This window comes from Lichenostomus cassidix, chromosome 1 (assembly GCF_008360975.1).
Source record: "Lichenostomus cassidix isolate B80296 chromosome 1, HeHo_3.0, whole genome shotgun sequence".
Taxonomy (NCBI): Eukaryota; Metazoa; Chordata; class Aves; order Passeriformes; family Meliphagidae; genus Lichenostomus; species Lichenostomus cassidix.
This window is the reverse complement of record NC_139479.1, coordinates 115,269,034-115,287,429: the sequence shown is the minus strand read 5'-3', so window position 1 is coordinate 115,287,429 and position 18,396 is coordinate 115,269,034. Positions and strand designations below refer to the sequence as shown.

The following is an 18,396-nucleotide window of genomic DNA, read 5'->3' as shown; positions in this document are numbered from 1 at the left end:
GCAAATACCAAAACAGCAGAGCCTCGTGGCTCAGGAAAGATAAAAATGTTCCACTTTCATGGGCACTTTTTAAGCACAGTTCCTCTGAAAGGCAGCTTGTAAAGCCACTGTAATTCTGCTGCCTTGGGTTTCATAGCTCTGCCCGTGTTACACAGCAATGTGGGAACCTGCTGAATTGCTCTTTGCTGGCCTTCCTTGGCTCACTTTTCATGATAACCTATTGCCAAGGGGTTGTTCCTGCAGCTGTGTCCATGCTCCTGGGTTTCTTTGTCTGACTCACTGACTCCTTCCAGAACCCAGGTGACAGAAGGTGGGCTTTGTCCAGGAAGGGCTCTGCTTGTACACCTCCAGTTTCAGGAGTTTAATCAGAGCACTCTCGATGCGCTTTCTCTACCCGAGTTTCCTGACGTGCCAATGTCACTGAATGGCTGTGGCATGTTATTCCACTTCAGGTGTCCTTTCCTAGATACTTCATGAACTGTGATATGTTGGTTTCTGATGCCGAAAATCTGTGTAAGTTTTCTGAGTAGGCTTCATGGTGATTTTCTGTGCACTGGTGTTCATTTTAATTGTTCCTACAGGAAAGTCTTACGAAGTTGTTTAAAACATACTCCTAGCGCAGAAGTTGCTCAAGCCTGAATAATAAAAGCTGAATTTTCTTACACTTTGCCAATTGTGATTTTGCGAGGGAGCATTAGAGCACTGGAACATTTTGCAGGAATTGTTCAGAGGGGATAAAGGGAGGTCTAGGAAACACAATATTTAACTTGTAGTGTGGAAAATATAACACGTAAATATATTTTATTTGCTCCATGTTTAGCTAAGGCTAAGAAAGCTAAAATCTTACTGTGTGGTAATTATTACTACTATGCTTTACTTTCTTTAACAGGTTATATATTTAGATGACTCTGTGTCATCTTTCATACAGATTCGAGGATCTGTTCCATTATTTTGGGAACAGCCAGGACTGCAGGTAAGCAGGAGATAGATTTAATTATACAGATAATTCTTATTCATGTTCTCTTAAACATCTTCTACTAGCCTTTGGGCTCTTCTTTACAGTTGCCTGTTAGGATGAGGTGATCCTTTGGGACCATGTTGGTGCTCTTGTGACTCACCAAGCCTGCTCCAATTAAGTCTAAAAGTTGCTGTGCACACGACTTGAATGTGCATTCTTTTTTCCATGTCTTCTCTCTGAAGTTTTGACTTCTTCCTCTTTTAAATGGGTTATCTCAGGGCATCCAAAGATAGATGTTTTCTTCTGAATTGTTCTTGAGAAGTCTTTTCAAGAAGTCAATAAGGATCAAGTTACTGTCATAGAATTTCATCACAATTTTCTTGAAAGAGGAACTGGTTCAGCAGCTACTACTGTGACATTTTTTACAGGAAAGGTTAAAAAAAGTTTGTGCCTTACAGGGCCTCTACGTTCTTTAGGCATATCAGCATTTTGCAGTGGAACTGCTGAAACATTTACATGCTTTTTACTCAGAACAAGACAATTTAATGTAATCTTGGTGTTGTAGGTGGGATCCCATCGTGTCAGGATGTCAAGGGGTTTCGAGGCGAATGCACCAGCTTTTGACAGGTGAAAAACATCTACACTTTTTATTAATGCACTACAAACCTCTGATAACTTCTGCTGCATCTCAGAGATGGGATATGTTATTCCAAATGGGAAGCTTTGTCTGTAGAAATGTGGGATTCAGCAAAGCTGGGAACTGGCTGGGGATTGCTTAGGCTTTTGAATGCTTTGTTAGAAAGTATGAATAAAATTGTTACTGAATACTTTGCAACATCTCACTCAGTGCTGCAGGTGTTGCTGTTCATTTTCTGCATGCCAGAAGATGACTGTGGATTTTTTTTTCTGTTAACAGACATTTCCAAACTCTCAAAAATTTATATGGCAAACAAATTATTGTAAATTTACTCGGGGCAAAAGAAGGGGAGCACATGCTCAGCAAAGCTTTCCAGGTGAGTATGATGTTTTTTTCCCTGGGTGTATCCTTGGAATTTGCTTGTTTGCAATGAAGCTTTTACATAGTCTTTGGAAACTAAATCCCAGGTGTGCTGTGCCCTGGGAGCTAAGATTGGATTTATCATAACAGCATTGCTTAAGATACATGATGTGAAATGAATTGTTAAAAGCTCTCTATGTAATTCCTGTTTGATTCTGTTCAGATTGGTTACTGTACTGAAAAATTATGACAGCAATGTAGACAATGTTGAGGGATTTTAAGTTATTTTTATGTTGCATGCTTACTAGTGTCTTATTGAAAATGTGTTTTTTACACTATAAAATTCATGAATAAATACATGATACCTTATGATATTTATTGCTGTGATGTTTCTTTTATGGATATTTCTTTCGGAGTTAATTAATATATCCCTTAATATTTTTTTAAAAACACAACTTACCAATTTAAACATGGATGCTGTTCTGTGATTAGCGGGGAATGCTTGGTCAGAAGATGTTAACTATAAGTGGCTACTTTCATTAATTCCCATTGGTTAGGTTAAAAGAAAACGTCACATCGCTGTTCACAAATACCAACCATTTGAGGAGTTCTGTCTGAAGCCAGAGAATATGTCAGGAGCCATCTGTTATTTCCCTCTCCCTTTTCCCTTTGTATTGTAGTGATTGAATAGCTTGGGTCATTCACTGGGATATTTGCTGTATCCATCTCCTGGTAGGAGAAGTGAGAGTTCGCAGATGTGCATTGATACCCAGGGCTTTGCCAACAAACATTGTGTGGGCATTTAAGGGTTTTTCAGGGAATATTAGGGAAAGTTTTGCTCAAGCCGCTCTCCACAGCAACCTAAATAATTTGGGTGGCTTTTTTGGCAGTAGTAGTCGATGAAGTGTTTACTCAATCACCATTGCTGACAGGCATGTCAGTGACTGTTGGTGAAAAGGGATTTCACTGAAACAACCTTTTGCAAGTGAAAGCATTTGAACAGCAGAAGAGAGGCTGTGGGCTGCCTTGGTGACCCCTGGGCTAGTAAGGGAAAAGCCTGACTTTGTTTGTGACAAGGAAAACAAAAATACACATGAAATATTAAAATGTTCTGAGTGATTTGTTGAACAGTGATAAAATGTTTCATTTTACCTAAGAGAAAGCTAATAAAACAGCTTTTAAAATATTTGTAATCTCTTGTTTAGCTCCTCATTCTGTATGTTTAGGTACTGGTATATTTATACTTTTTTTTTTTTTCCCTTTACAATGCCAGAGCCATTTGAAAGCATCTGAACATTCAGCTGATATCAAAATGGTGAACTTCGACTATCATCAGATGGTTAAAGGTGGAAAGGCAGAAAAACTGCACAGTGTACTTAAGCCTCAAGTCCAGAAATTCTTAGAGTGTGGATTTTTTTATTTTGATGGAAAGGAAGTGAAAAGGTTTGTGTGTATAACTTCTGTGCATTTCCTCAGATTAAATTGTGGTGCTGGGGTGTGTTTCACCCCTCAGAAAAAGATAAGAGAAAGAATATTACTTATGTTATTGTGGTTTTAGTGTATCTGGGTGATGCTTAACAGCTGAAATATGAGTTACCTGTTTTACTCTGGTAAGATTTTTGTCTCATTCTGAGTATGCTTTAAAAATCTTCAAGGAAGATCTCTGTAAGACATTCAAGGGGCAGGAATTAATTTCAGGCCTTTAACCTCATGATTTTGTGAGAGTGGTGAACTGTAACTGTCCTTTTTCTAGCAGGCAGCCACAGCAAATTAATGACTGCTTTTCCATTTGCCTGTGTAATGTGCTGAATATTCCCCTCAGCGATGGGACATACCACTTTGTGTGTTGTGAATGTGTGTGTTCAGGGCAGCGTTTTTGACTGCACCTGAATCCCCCATTTGAGAGATTCCTTTCTCTCAAAGCAGGATTGAGATGCATTGTACTTTTTCCTGATTCCTGGAGCAAAGGCTGCACTTACCACAGCAGGAAAAGAGAAGCAGGGCTAGAAATAGGCAGCATTCTTTCTCTTCTCTTCTTCCTTCTGTACCTTTCCTTGTTTTAACAAATGCAGAGCAAAGTGGTGAGTGAGGTTCTCTCTGAGAAAGAGTTACTGAATGATGAGGGGATGAGCTCCAAAATGCTTTAGAAGTGGCATGGGTTTTTTTGTTGGGGGATTCAAATAATGCCATCGCAAATCAGAATGCAATGGATTGAAAGCAAAATAGGTTGTGACTTGTGACAGCTTGAAGACTTGTGGTTATAAAAGATACAATCATACTGCTTATGAGTTCATGGACCATCTCCTTTGGGAAATGTCAGGCTTTTTGCTTTGAATTTGAAATCAAATGCAGAGATAGTAATGCCAAAAAAAAAGCCTCTTGAACAAAGTTCTTCAGAATTTGCTAGAGTTTGTGATTAGTTCTCCAAGTAAAGGTGCTGAAACCATACTGACTTTGGTGTAGCAGGAATGACAAAAGTAAGGGATAAGTGTGTGTCCTTGGGAGAGTCAATGGAATTTTGTACTCCTAGCTGAGCAAGCAGCACATGGATGTTACCTAACATGATCCTTTTGAGGGCTTTCTAGCAGGAGTTACTGGGCTTCTCCCAAAGGAAGTGGAGCAGTTCTGAGTTCAAACATCCCTTGAGCTAAAGGGGTTTTTTTTATAAGGGTTCATTTTTATGAGCAAGTAATGAGGAGTTGGAATTGGCTTTAGTTATATCACAAATTCTTGTTACTTTTAGTTAAACAAATCCAAGAACTGTCTCAGTATTTTTTTTTTTTTCATTTTTGTTGTAACTAAGAGTTACTTCTCTCTGAGGTTATTTGGAAGTGTGTTAGTTGAATTGTTTGAAAAGAAATTTTAATTACCTTAATTCTGCATAACACTTTAACCAAGCAAGCAAGGAGGATTGAGAGAAACTGAAGCAGAATGTTATTTGACTAATATTATTTGCAGACTAATGTTATTTGCAGAAAATGCCTGAGCTGTGCTGAGTGAGCCCTTGAAACGCACCCTCTGTTGCTGACACGTTTATAATGTCCTTGTGGGGCAGGAGTGTCCTGCTGACAATGCCCTGATGTACTACTCTGGTTCAGATCTCCCTGTGTTAAATGAGTTATTTCAGTTGTTTTCTCTCTTCCGTTGTCCTTGGCGCAGATCCCAGAGCGGCACTGTCAGAACCAACTGCTTGGACTGTCTGGATAGAACAAACAGTGTGCAGGCCTTCTTTGGCTTGGAGGTAGGAAAACCACATCCAGCTGCTGCCTCTGGGGCACTTATGCTGTCAAAGTAGTGTCACCTTCCCTAGGAAAGGTGAATGAACTTTCCTAGGTCGATTTCTACTGCGAGATGTTTCTTGTTTCTGACTTCCATAGCGAAGACCTTCAGCTTGTTTGAAAATGAAAAAATATGGGTGCTGTAGGGTCGAACTTAGGAAAATCATTATTCTTCTGTTTTCTGAATTTTATTTAGTTAAAATGCTCTTGTGAAGAGAGATTTCTGTGAGAACTGTACAAAGCATTGCTTGTAGAACAGACATAGCTGATTCTGGAATATGTAGTGCTTAGCTGCTGCATTAACACAAGTTTTCTATGGCATAAGAATAAATCTTTCTACATTATTGATTTCTACAGTACTTACATTTCAAACTTCGCTTTCTAGCTGTTTTTTCCTTTCATATCCTTTTAAGAACTGGATAAATATAACTTTTTTTTAAAAAACAGCTGTGCCAGATTGTTCAGCAATGAGAATTAAATTACGATTTCAACTAAACTATGAGAGCTAAAAACATAAAACTAATTAATAAGAAGGGAAATGGTTAATCCTGAAGTGCTGCTTACTCAATTATAAAACTCTATTAAATGAGATATATAAATTCTTATTTTATTTAACACAGATAGTTAAAAAACAAGTACTGATCTCTGGATGACCCTCTAAAATTTGAAGAGCAAGCACCCAATTACTAAAACTTCTTGTATATTTCTTCTTAATTTTGTCTTGCAAGTTTCCTATTGTTTCTTTCGTTGATTCCTGCCCAACCTTTAGAATTTTGCCTCTGGCATTGTGTGTCCATTATTTTAGGCTCCTTCTTCTTGCTGTCAGACACCCTAAGGTTTTAAAGGTTTTTGAAAGCACTTGAAAACAGCTTTTGTGTTTAGTTTAGTGAACTTCAGGATGAAAACAGCTATATGATTATTTTTCTATTTTACTACCAATCTTCAAAAGAGAATTAAGCTCTGATGATAAATTACATGTATGATGCAGTCTTTCAAGGGTGACGTGGTGACAGTTTGCTCAGAATGATACATAGAAAGGCAAGATTTGTGGGGTTTTATGCGTATGTGCTGAAAAATAGGATGTGTCTTTCAACAAATATATTTAAAGATGTACTTTTTTTTGCTAATGTTGTCTTCACCTGTTGCAGATGTTAACAAAACAGCTGGAGGTATTAGGATTAGCTGAGAAGCCTCAGTTAGTTACTCGCTTTCAGGAAGTTTTCCGATCCATGTGGTCTGTGAATGGTGATTCTGTCAGTAAAATTTATGCTGGAACTGGAGCCCTTGAAGGAAAAGCAAAGGTAAAGTACATCTTCTCAAATGTTTTAGCAGTGTTCAGTGTGGGTTTTAACAAATTCTGCTGTTAATATAGCAATGATGAGAATTTTCTCTTTAAAAAATGTGCTTTTTGTAATCCTAAAACAATCCCAAACAAAACCCAGCCAACCAAAAAAATTTACTTAAAATGGTTGGTTTTGTTGATAACCAACAACTCGTGTTCCTGTACATCCCTTCCTAGCCATGCTCCTGCCTCCCAGCTAACACCATTTTGTATTAAAGGATAAGGCTCAAATCTTCTATTTCTTTAGAACATAGTTCAGAAAAATGTATATTCAAATCAGCTTTAGTTTCTTTGAATACTTTCACTTTCCTCTCTGTACCTCTCCTGCTATTATTTCAGTTTAATTCACTCTATCTCCTTGTCAAGTGTGTTTGGTGGGATGTTGTTCGTGTCTTCAGTGTTTAATAGTGTTGATACTAAACACGTTGTAGCCGGTGGGTTTTGTTTGCATGTTCATACAGCTTTTTCTCTTTAGTTTTTCAGTTACTGAAAAAAGCCCAAATTTTGTTTCTACCCTGCTTTCTAAAGCTGTGAGAACAGTTCTGTGCTCCGTGACAGTGTAATGTTCCTCTTCAACTTGTTTTGTTTTGATTGATGTCTGAGTTGTTCCCATTTTCCAATGCTGTCTTTAGTTTTTCTTCTCACAATGTTGCTTTTTTTTCTTTCCCTATTCTGTCCCTAGCCAGGTGATGCCTGTCAAGACACATGTTGAACGGTAGCAATTTTTGCCCTTAGTTCTTTCAGGCATGTCTTTTCACACTGTTCTTTTTTGCCTAAGAATGTGCTGCTTGTCATTGCGTGTTATATGCAATGTACCCATAGCCAACAGTTTTGGATTTTCCATTGTTTGTTCATTCACCAGGGTTTGTTCATGTGCCAGGGTCCTTCTCTGCTCATGTAGGAGGTATCACAGCAAGACACATAGAAACAAAAGAAGTCAAATAGACTTGTTGCTTTTTCTGCCCCTTGGCTGGTGCATACAAGACTTGTTCATTTGGGAATTGCTTGGATTTTACTATAGAGTGCAATTTGGTTCAAGATGTTTAGTTTTATTTTCTTACAAAAATGTCACCCAGACTGTCAGGAAAACTGCAGTAAATATTTTATGGAGTGTCTCCCTTTGTCCTGACTTTTCCATTCACCCTTCCTCATTTCTTTTCCTAAATTAATAGTTTTCTGCTGTTCGTTTGGCTATTTAATTTTTTCCCTTTAAAAATGTGTTTAATGTATTTATGTTTCCATTTTTAATTTTTAAAACACAGTAGATGTCCTGGTTTCAGCTTGTGAAATTGTGACAATACCTTTACTCCGCTGTCTTTGGAATAATGCTGGATCCCTGCTCTGGGACAGCTGTGATTAGTACCACATCTCAAAAATCAAAGCCAGCATCTCTGACACAAGCCCTGTCTGTTCAAAGTTAATCTTTAATGCTTGCAAAGCCATTCAACACTTGGTCCTCTTTCAATGAAACCTGACTCAGTATGCTCTCGAGTACTTTGGTTGTACATTTTAAAGTGTAGTTTTTAAGTTGCATTCTCATTTGTCAAATGAAAAGTTTGATGCTTGAAATTGTTCCGTTTCTTACTTGTCAGTTTGATTCTTCAAAGCCCAAGAGTTCTTAGAAGTAAAAATATAGAAATGTGAGATAGGAGAAAATTATTTTAACCTTGAATGTGTTAATATACATTTCTATACTGAAAACCAGTTCTTTTTAAAGTATTATAATGCTAGTTACATCTAACTCCTTACCTGCTCTTTCTTTTGCTTTCTCTGGGTTCCTTTCAATTAATTGCCTGGTATGTGAATGGTGAGTGTGTTTTTGGATCATCAGTTGTACATTGTCTGCCAGGAAGGGAGCGCATCCTATCAAAATCCTATTGCAAGAGAGTGCTCCCTACACCTCATCCCCACTGTCTGCCAAAAGTCATGCTGTCAATTTACTACCACTTAGCCTTGCCAAAAGAGTAGTTTCTGTCTTGTTGCATAGAACAATTAGTAGAACTAAATCCTGAGGTAGTTTTGTTAAGCTTTTGCCTTCTTTACATGTGCATTTAGGAGGCTTTTGTGGACAATGCAAGCTGTAAACTTGGGAGTACTTTTTATAGTAACACGATCCCATGCAGCATCCCTGATGGATCACAGTGTGTATTTCATGTACCTGCAGCAGTGTGTGTTTACAGACACCTCACAGGCAAAGCGCATACAGCAACACGTGTAACCAGAAAAGTGTTTTTGTGCCCAAATCAACACTGCCAGGTTTGGAATCGAGTATGAGACCACCTTACATGTTAGTCACATTATCATTTAGGTGTGTGTGGCCCTTGGGTACATCTGCAGCAGCAGCACATTTTTCTGGAGACTGTTGTTTAGCCCAAGTAATTGGGCTAAACACTGTTCCTCCGGAATGCAGTTCAGTCAGGTCAGATTGTGCAGGGACAGTGTCTGGGTGTGTCTGTAGCCATGGATTAGTGCCTGTGTTCCCTCTGGGATACTGCATGAGACTTGCATGTTATTTCAACAAGTTAAGGGGGTCTTAAGTCGAAGCTCTCTCTGTTTTTAATATGGATATTTCAGAATGTGAATTCTGAACTCCTGTGTTCGTATACGTACACATTCATGTGTCATGGCATTTGGACTCGAGTGCTTGCTCATCTCTCACTATTTGGGGAAAAGCCCAAAATCCCTGTCATGATCTAATCATGGCACTGTATGAAGTTAATTTTTGAAGATCTAGGGTTTAGGAAAAAAACACCACATTCCCCTCCCTGCAGTATTTTATTTAGTTTAGTTTAAATCTGCTTTTTAGATATGCCTTGTGGGTATTACTGTGTTGTTTAGCATTTGGGGGTGGGGGGAAGCACGTATAGCACAGTAGGCTCAGAAGACTTGATTTAACATTTAAGGAAGGAAATTGCCTTAGCCCTTGAAATCATTAACACCGTTTACATATATGCTACTGAATATTGCCAATGTGTTGTGAGCAGTGTCCAACATAAAATATTTTATACATGTTCCTCCCTAACAGGCTGGAAAGCTGAAGGATGGTGCTCGTTCTGTGACCAGAACGATCCAAAATAACTTTTTTGATAGCTCCAAGCAGGAGGCCATTGATGTTTTGTTATTGGGAAATACCCTAAATAGTGATTTAGCAGATAAAGCACGGGCTCTCTTAACCACCAGCAGTTTACGCGGTATGTGTCTTTCAGGATTTTAATCTCTGATAACTATTTGGTGTAAGAAAGCTGTATATAGTTTGTTTTCAAAGCACTGTTGGAAAGTATAAATGCTATTTTATGTTCTCTTGGCTTACTAGAAGACGAAAGTTAATTTTGCTTTACTAATAGTGCCAAACTAACATGCTGCAGAGATTTCTTTACCTGTTTATGATTTGTGGGTAAAGTTCTACATCAAAACCAGAGAGATTTTGATAAGAAATGCTGCTTGTGCAGAGCAGTCACGTGAGACTTGGGGGTTTGGTACCAGGAAGGTGGTTTCCCTGTTCAGAACAGGGTGCTGAGCATCATCCTGCATCCCCAAAGAGGGGTAGCCTCTGTGGTCCCCAGGATTGTAGTCAATCCCATCCTCTTCGGATCTGGTGGACAAGAAAATAGTGCATCAGTTGTAGGGCTGTGTTCAGTCTTCTCCTGGGACCTTGAAAAATACAGGAGGTCATATCTGGGAAAAGAAGGAACTTAAATTTGCATTTTCTTTCCAAGATCCCAGGTAATAATGTTTAGGGTTACTGCAATTTTTAGGGATTAATAACATTCTTAAATTTTCCTGTTCATTTCTTTTTCCTTTTCCTGGGCACATCTCAACCTAGAGTGAGGAAAAAATATGTCAAAGCTTCAGTGAAATTCTCTGGCTTAAGAAGAAAATCATTGTCCAGTTATAGTCTTCATCTCGATGGTCCACATCTTCATACAATGTGGAATCTGAGGAAATGTTTTAATCCCATTTGTTTAGCACAAGGTTTCATGTTATTGTAACTTTCCTTGTGTCTGAAACCTGCTAAATCAGCCTCACCTCAAAATTAGTTAAAATTCATTTTCGTTTCTTCTCACTTGCTCTGGGAATGCAAGCTGTCCTTTCCATATTTGCAGCTGAGGAGCATTAATCCCTCTTCCCTGAAATGTCTCAGCATTCTCTGCTAGGCGGCAAATTAGCTAGTGGGGTACTTCAACATTTGTGAATCCATTATTAATAAAGGAGGAAAATTTGCTAATCCTGTTGTGAAACTTTGTAGATTTTGCAGTGTAAAACGTGTGCTTTAACTGATGCAAATGTTTATGTGTAATAAAATGTGTATTAACAGCATGTTTGCTGGAAAATCCTAAAAGCAGTAACCTATTTGACTAATCTTTTCTTGTTTCCCTCTTACTGCATCCGTAGTTTCAGAACAATCATTACAATCAGGTATAGTATAGTAAAATAAGCTGTAAATACCTGACCAGCTGTTGTTCTCTGGCTTTTCCTGTGTCTGTTGGTGTAACATTTGGCTGTGGGCTCACATTTTTCTGATGGTGTTTGGATCTGGCATTCCAGTGCCTTAACATCCTTTAATTCAAGAAAAGTGAGAATACTAAGAGATGAAAATGTTGCAGTTGAGCTTGTGTGCAAGTTAGTCAATGAGGTAACCAATTCCCAGGGGTTTGTTTTTGCAAATCCTCTGGCAGTAAAGGAATTTGCCTTTTTATCTGATTTGGAAGCTTCTGGATTTTTGCTTTGTTTTGAATAAGAGGTAAAATTCTTCAGTACAATTTGTAGCTTCATCTTATTTGCTGTGAGAAGGCTCCACATGCTTGTGTTTTTGCAGGAAACTTGTCAGCTGTGCAGCACTTCATATTCTTGCTCTCAGAAACCATTTTTTGAAGTAAAATATTCCTGATGCTCTTCTGTTCAGATTTTATTGTGTTGAGCAAATTTAAATGGCCTTTACATTTGCCAACTTTGCTTTTTCTATGTGTGTTTTACTCTACCTACTTAACTCTTAGTGAGTATCTAAAGAATGAAATCAGAGTCACAAGTAATGTATGTCTGAAATTAAGTGATTCACTGGCATTTTGTCAGTGTAACCAAGTGCTTATTGGACTGATCAGTCACACTCTCACTGATGGTATTGTCTTCTATTTTATAACTCCAGAAGAGAAGTCAGCTACTATTATTATTATTATTAATAATAATAATGATAATCATACTTATCCTCATCATTATTATTATTATCATCATCTGTTTTTTATTGTTTACTGGAATACCTCTTTTTGTAATAGTTGTAAATCAAGTGGGTTTTAGCATTTCAGGGTTTCACCTGGTTCTGAATTGCATATATTGAAATATTGCTGCAGGAATTTGGATGTTGTTGTAAAACAGTTCCATCAAGTTCAGTTGCTCACAGTATCCCACACAGAATTTTAAATTAACGGTCCCTTTGTAGAACTGATTTGCAAGTTCTGCTTGCCTAGTAAGAGCAGCAGTATTTTCTAGATTAGGATTTGCTGCAAAATAACAGAAAATGTAACTGATTTGGTTTCTGATGTTGCAGAGTAAGGCTGAAAAGATAAATAACTGGAAATATATAGGATCATAGTTTCAGAAGGTTCGGGAGCTTTGAAAAGCAATTGGTTCACTAAATATTTTGGGAAGCAGTAGAAATTTTTTGTTACTCTAACTTACCAAAAGAGTCATTCTACAATTTATAAAGACTGCTAGTTTAAAGGTATAATATTTTTTCTTTGTATTAAGATTGTCATTTCACTTCTACAGTTAGAGTCTACCCTGGTAAGGCTTTTCACATTTGGGTCTCATGACAACATCAGGAGTTAAATGGGCAGTAATTCAATTTCACAGCTTTTCTTAAAAGCTGCTGAGTAGCAACTGAATGATTTGGAGTAACTAAAATGAAGCTGAAATGCACTAAATTTTCAAAAGAGAAAGAAGGAACTGGAGACGAGAACCATCCAGATTCTGCTACTAAACTTGCTCAGAGAGCTGCAATGGCTGATCTCTGCAGGCCTGCAAAGATGATTTGGGTTCTTGGATGTGTTGTGGCTCCAGGGTTCCTGGGATTGTTTCCCTGCCCTGGCTGGGTGCTGAGGTAGCTCCTGTCCTGTGCCCTCGGTGCCTTTTGGGCAGGGCTGGACTTGCTGGCTGGAGACACCTGGGCTGTGGGTGAGAAGCACACTCGGGATTTGCCTCTCGCCTGGAGGGCTCAAGTGTCCTGTGGGCTCCTTGCTGTTTTCTAGACTTCATTTCCCTGGATTTTGATGAGGAAAGCACGATCCCAAGCATGATCTGCTTGGAGCACCCCAAGGAGACACCAACCAGTTCATTGTCTTTTGTATGTGATTAGCTCATTTATGGATGTGTGATTTGTTCAGCAGGGAAGGAGTTCACAGCCAACAAACACAATATATTTTCTTCTCTTGCTTCCAGTGGTTTTCAAACCCAATAGGGATAGAGAATATCCGATTATTACTCTGGACAGGTAGCCAAGATGATAAACTTAAAAAAGAATAACTGAAAAGACAGCAGCAGCTCACTAATCATCTTATTTGGGGGGTTTAAACGAAAATACTGTTCCCAGTAACTGACTATTTTTCAAAACAGCAACAAGTGAAGGGAAGGATTCCATCAAATATTGTTTATATTGTTCTTTTGGAGTCTGATAACCATGAGAACATTCAAAATAGGTAAAATACCTGACCATTTAATTAGCTTTTTTCTTTCTCTTGTTTCTCACAATGTCCTTTACAGATGAGTCATTCCTCTCTCTTCATCTGGCAGATAAAAACAAGGCACAGGGAAAGACTGATGGGACAGAGAAATGAGTTTAATTATTTTGAATCCCAGCTTACTGTCCTCAGAAAAGCAGCTCTTTAGGAATTCAACTGACTTTAAAATAATTCAGATTGGTGATGTCAATAGACATACTCTCATATGATGAAGTAATGTACTTTCTCTGTTTTAGTACTTGTAGTGTGTCAACAATTTTTACATTTCCAGAAATGAATATATCTGCAAGTTTATTCTGTAACAGAGATTGGATTTCATAAATTTAACCTCTGCAAATGAGGTAGATATCCTTGTTGGTATGTACAAAATATGATTGTTTCCTTAGAGAGTCACAGATTAGGTGAAAGAACAACAGATATTTATAAAACATGGAAATTGTTTCCTTCATGTATTATTTCTCTATTTATAATTTTGAACAAATTGCTGCTGTTTTTCAGTCAGTCAGTGTCTTACCCACGCAAGTAATGTGTCTCTAAGGGTACTTTCCTCTGGGAAAGCTGCATTCCTTGTGCTTTCACATTTTAACTTTGTCTGTGCATGTACATTGGAAAGATCTCACTGCCGAGTTTTCTGAAGATACAATCTCTATAAAAATAATGTCTTTTCAAATGTTTTTGCAGCATCTGTAAAAGTGCTGAAGAGCATGTGTGAGAACTTTTATAAGTATGCAAAACCAAAAAAAATCCGAGTCTGTGTTGGGACGTGGAATGTCAACGGCGGGAAGCAGTTTCGAAGTATTGCCTTCAGGAATCAAACCCTCACTGACTGGCTTCTGGATGCACCAAAGTTAGCTGGGATCCATGAATTCCAAGGTAGGATTTGTGTTCTGTCATTAGTTTTTCTTGAAAACTCTGATTTTTCTAATTAGATCACAAGCATTGAAACAGATATCACAGAATTGTAGAATGTCTTGGGTAGGAAGGGACTCTAAAGGTCCTGTCCCACCCCCTGCCATGGTCGGGGCCACCTTCCACTGTCCCAGGCTGCTCCAAGCCCCGTCCAACCTTGTCTTGGACACTTCCCAGGGATCCAGGGATAGCCACAGCTTCTCTGGGCATTCTCTGGGCATATATTCTCTGGGCATCACCACCCTCACAGGAAAGGAATTTCTTTCTAAGTAAGGAATTTCTTTCTTAAAAAGAATATATTTCAGGTCTTGGTTCTTCAGTTAATTAGAAACAAGAAGTAACTTTTTCCCTGTTTACCTTGAGATCGCAAAAGCAAACCTGTGGACATATTTGCCATTGGATTTGAAGAAATGGTGGAGTTAAATGCGGGAAACATTGTGAATGCCAGGTAGGTGATCCAATCCACACAGCACTAGCTTGGCTGATAATCACCTTTTTTGAGTTATATGGTATTTAAAATTTTGGTTTCTCCACTGCTCAAGGTGTTCTGCAGTTCCTATGTCGTGTATTGCTGGGAACAGCAAATGCTGTGAAAATCTTTCCAGGAACATGTGCTGTTGTATGCTATTATGTATCAGGTTGTGATTTGTACAAAGGAAGCCTTCCTTCCATACTCTTAGTTTGCACTGCTATTCCACATATTACATAGATATATTATTGTGGAGTTGGGGTTTTTCATTCCGAGCAGACTGGGTTATGGAAATACATTTTTCTCAGTGGTGGGTGATACCATTGATAAATGTGTGTTTAGTGCTAGGACCCTATTCCCTTTGTCCATTGCTTTCTCTGCCTGCTTTGCATGTTTCCTGGTGTTAGGGAAGGTAAAATTGGGAAGAGCACCTAAAGCCTACAGTGCCATAGTCTTTGTGTAGATTTTTGTCTTTTTTGTTCCAAGTGTCAGCTTATCATCTCCTAATTTCACCCTATGTGTAGTTAATGCTGTTTCCAGGCCTGATATTTTTCATTCCTATCCAGTGATGGCTCTGAAAACCATAGTCTGTTAGGCCTCTAAGGACATTTCTTCTTGATCTAACACCGTGGACGCCTATTTTCCAGTATTGACTGAGCTCTAGGCTAGGAAGTAACTCCCCAAAAAATTCTTAGGTTTTGCTCCTCTAGTCTAGGCTCAGAAATACAGGAAAGATAGCCATGGCTCCTAAAGCTGTCTGTGGTGTTAGGAAAAGTAAGGCAGCATTTGTAGAGGCTGAATTTGAAATGGTGATGTCATGACAGTCTAGAGCCCATGTCTGTGCTGGGAGGCATTTGAGCACCATTCCCAACTTGGCTTTGGTTTATTGCCTCAAGGTTTACTAGAGGTTCTTGGATGTAGTTTAGTCAGCTCAATCACCAGCTACAAACCTGCTCGTTTTGGTTTATTTTGAACCTGGTGTTTTTAATCTCACTGCCAGCACCACCAATCAGAAGCTCTGGGCTGCTGAGCTGCAGAAGACCATCTCCAGAGATTACAAGTACGTGCTGCTGGCTTCAGAGCAGCTGGTGGGTGTCTGCCTCTTCGTGTTCATCAGGCCCCAGCACGCTCCTTTTATCAGGTCAGTAAGCACAGCTGGCTCCAGCTGGGTCACCTTCAGCTTTGCCTTGTGTTGCAAGATAACACCCAAACATCCTCAGAGCCATGTGGGGCTCTGAAAGAGCTGTTCCACCTTCTGGGGAAGTAGTTGCTTAAGTTCTTTTATCTTAGTTTTTAAATGCCTCATCAGTCACCCAGAGAGCTTGAAAAGCTGAGGTTTTATCCTGTTACTGCTCAGTGGCTGTTGGAACTTCTTAAAAGTAGCCCTTGTGGCTGGAAGAAGGATGTGTCCCTCCCAGCCCAGTGTCACTCAGAGCCATCTGTGCCAGGTTACTGGAAGGTTTAATAGCTGTTTCACTGTTTCAGGGATGTTGCTGTTGATACTGTCAAGACTGGCATGGGGGGAGCCACTGGGAACAAAGGTGCAGTGGCCATTCGGATGCTGTTCCACACCTCCAGCCTTTGCTTTGTGTGCAGTCATTTTGCTGCAGGGCAATCCCAAGTCAAGGAGAGAAACGAAGACTTCGTAGAAATATCTCGCAAGCTCGGTTTTCCAATGGTAAGCATGGTGTTCAAATTCCATAACAAATGAGAAGTGATACTCTTGGAACTCCAGCAGTGGCATCCCAAAGCTCCATTTGCATTTCCACTCCCCAGATTTGTGTGGAAATCAGATTTACTTGGGTTAGAGATCTCAGAGATAATTAAGTTCCCACAATGTTTATTAAAATAGAACAGTGCAGAAAGAATAGACCTTTCCACTGCAATGACTGAGATGAGATGATGAAGCATGAGTTCAGTTGCGTTCAGAATCAAAGACATAGCGTAGGAAAGAGACCTTGAAGATCCCTGACATACAGTAGAACTTTTGTAGGCACAGGAGACAATCACCTATGAGAAAAAAAATCACTGGGAAACAGCACTGTTTTCAGTACACAGGAACGATTTTATGCCATGTTCTCAAAGGATTATCAAACACCAAGTAAATACTTGAAAATTTTGCCAATGCAACAAAATGCTTCCTAGAGACTTAAAGCTGTTTTAAATTTTGTCATCAGACTGTCATTTTTAATTTCTGTAGCACTGCGCAGGAGTCTTACATTTTACTTTAGAGGGGTTTTTTATATTCTAAATTTGTCCCCACTGTCATGTTTCAGTTTTCCTAGCAAGTACTGTATCCAGCAGTTTCCTAGATGCTGGTATTTCAATCTGCCAGTGTATCTGCTTGGTTTTACTTACGGACACTGCAAAAATCAAAACAAAGAGGGAGGTAAAAGTTCTCACTATAAACCCTGGGCTTTGTTTAAACTAATAAAACCCTTATGTCTCTCTAGTGATGAAAATTGGATGTAACTGAAAAGTCTTCAATTAAATCTGAATGATAAAGCCTGGATTTGCAGTTTGTCAGGAGACTGTGCCACAAAAATCCTTGGGGGGATGTTTTGTTCTCCTTTGATGCAATCACCTTTGAGCAGATTTCTGAAGCAGGAGTAGGAAGATGAAGAATTTTAGAATCCAATTCCTTTGATTTGTGTTTCTTTAGAAATGGAAGCTTCATAGGCAGTGTTACTTCTCTTGTGCTCCATGTGTAAACACCACACAGTTGGTTGTGTTGTTCTAATCATGCAGACACTAAATACTAAAATGTGTTTCAGTTTTCTTCATCAGCCAGAAATTATACATAATTCACAGCTAAAATCTGAATTTCTGCACCTGGAAGTAGTAAATTTGTCACTCAATTGTTTTTAACTCCAGTGTGTGCTGCTGTTTTACAGGGAAGGATGCTCTTTTCCCATGACTATATTTTTTGGTGTGGGGACTTCAATTATCGGATAGATTTGCCCAATGAGGAGGTGAAGGACCTAATAAGACAACAGAACTGGGATCCCCTCATAGCAGGAGACCAACTTATCAATCAGAAAAATTCTGGACAGGTATGTTCAAACATGACCATACTTGAGAATGCTTTATTTTTCTAACTGGTTTTAGCAATTCTGTGATGCTCCTGTAAATCTGTATCCTCAGCATGGAGTTTGCTAATTATAATATTGTTCTTTTTATCAGATGCAACGGTTCAAAAAGAATATTTGCAGAAGTTCTTTTGGTATTGTTACTCTTTAGTTAAATTGTAATAGGTCTAATGCCATTACTGTTGGGAAAAGGAGTAGTTCAAATGGTAGCCTTTATATTTGCAAAGAAAACGCAGAATAACAAAGTCTGAAGAAAGCTACAGCTTTTGGATTTGTAGGGTTTCTGGTTCTCTCTTTGCAGCTCTGTGTGGGAAGGCTGGAGATGGTAAATGGAGACACAATCATGTAGTGTTGGTTCTGTCTACTTGCCAGCACTTTGATCACAAGCAGAGCTTTTGCTGATTTAGAGTTCCCTTCCATTTCTGCTGGTATCATGTGCACTGGAACAGGAGGCAAAACACTAGATATTTTTACTCTTTTTTTTTTTTTAACAGCTGTTTCCCAGAGAAAGCAAGATTTACATTCACAAGGGCAGACAGCCTTGATTGTCTGTTAAGCAGACCAAAGCAAGAGGTTATAAAGCTGGAGAAATCTATGGAAATTTCCAGAATATTAAAAGAACT

At 38.8% G+C, this 18,396-nt stretch overlaps 1 protein-coding gene across 18 annotated transcripts in view; it reads left to right on the top strand.

The window, feature by feature from the left end:
* Positions 1-18,396, top strand: part of SYNJ1 (synaptojanin 1) — a 50,433-nt gene that overhangs the window by 12,658 nt on the left and 19,379 nt on the right. For 11 of the 18 annotated variants that reach the window (XM_085078401.1, XM_085078493.1, XM_085078482.1 and 8 more), the window contains exons 6-18: positions 890-973; positions 1,524-1,585; positions 1,875-1,971; positions 3,229-3,398; positions 5,115-5,196; positions 6,382-6,534; positions 9,601-9,766; positions 10,968-10,991; positions 13,988-14,179; positions 14,579-14,663; positions 15,685-15,825; positions 16,170-16,362; positions 17,579-17,737. In XM_085078401.1, the coding sequence (XP_084934527.1) occupies positions 890-973; positions 1,524-1,585; positions 1,875-1,971; positions 3,229-3,398; positions 5,115-5,196; positions 6,382-6,534; positions 9,601-9,766; positions 10,968-10,991; positions 13,988-14,179; positions 14,579-14,663; positions 15,685-15,825; positions 16,170-16,362; positions 17,579-17,737 (1,608 nt within the window). The remainder of the gene's footprint in view (positions 1-889; positions 974-1,523; positions 1,586-1,874; positions 1,972-3,228; positions 3,399-5,114; positions 5,197-6,381; positions 6,535-9,600; positions 9,767-10,967; positions 10,992-13,987; positions 14,180-14,578; positions 14,664-15,684; positions 15,826-16,169; positions 16,363-17,578; positions 17,738-18,396) is intronic. The other 7 variants (XM_085078457.1, XM_085078409.1, XM_085078527.1 and 4 more) reach the window with 2 other exon arrangements.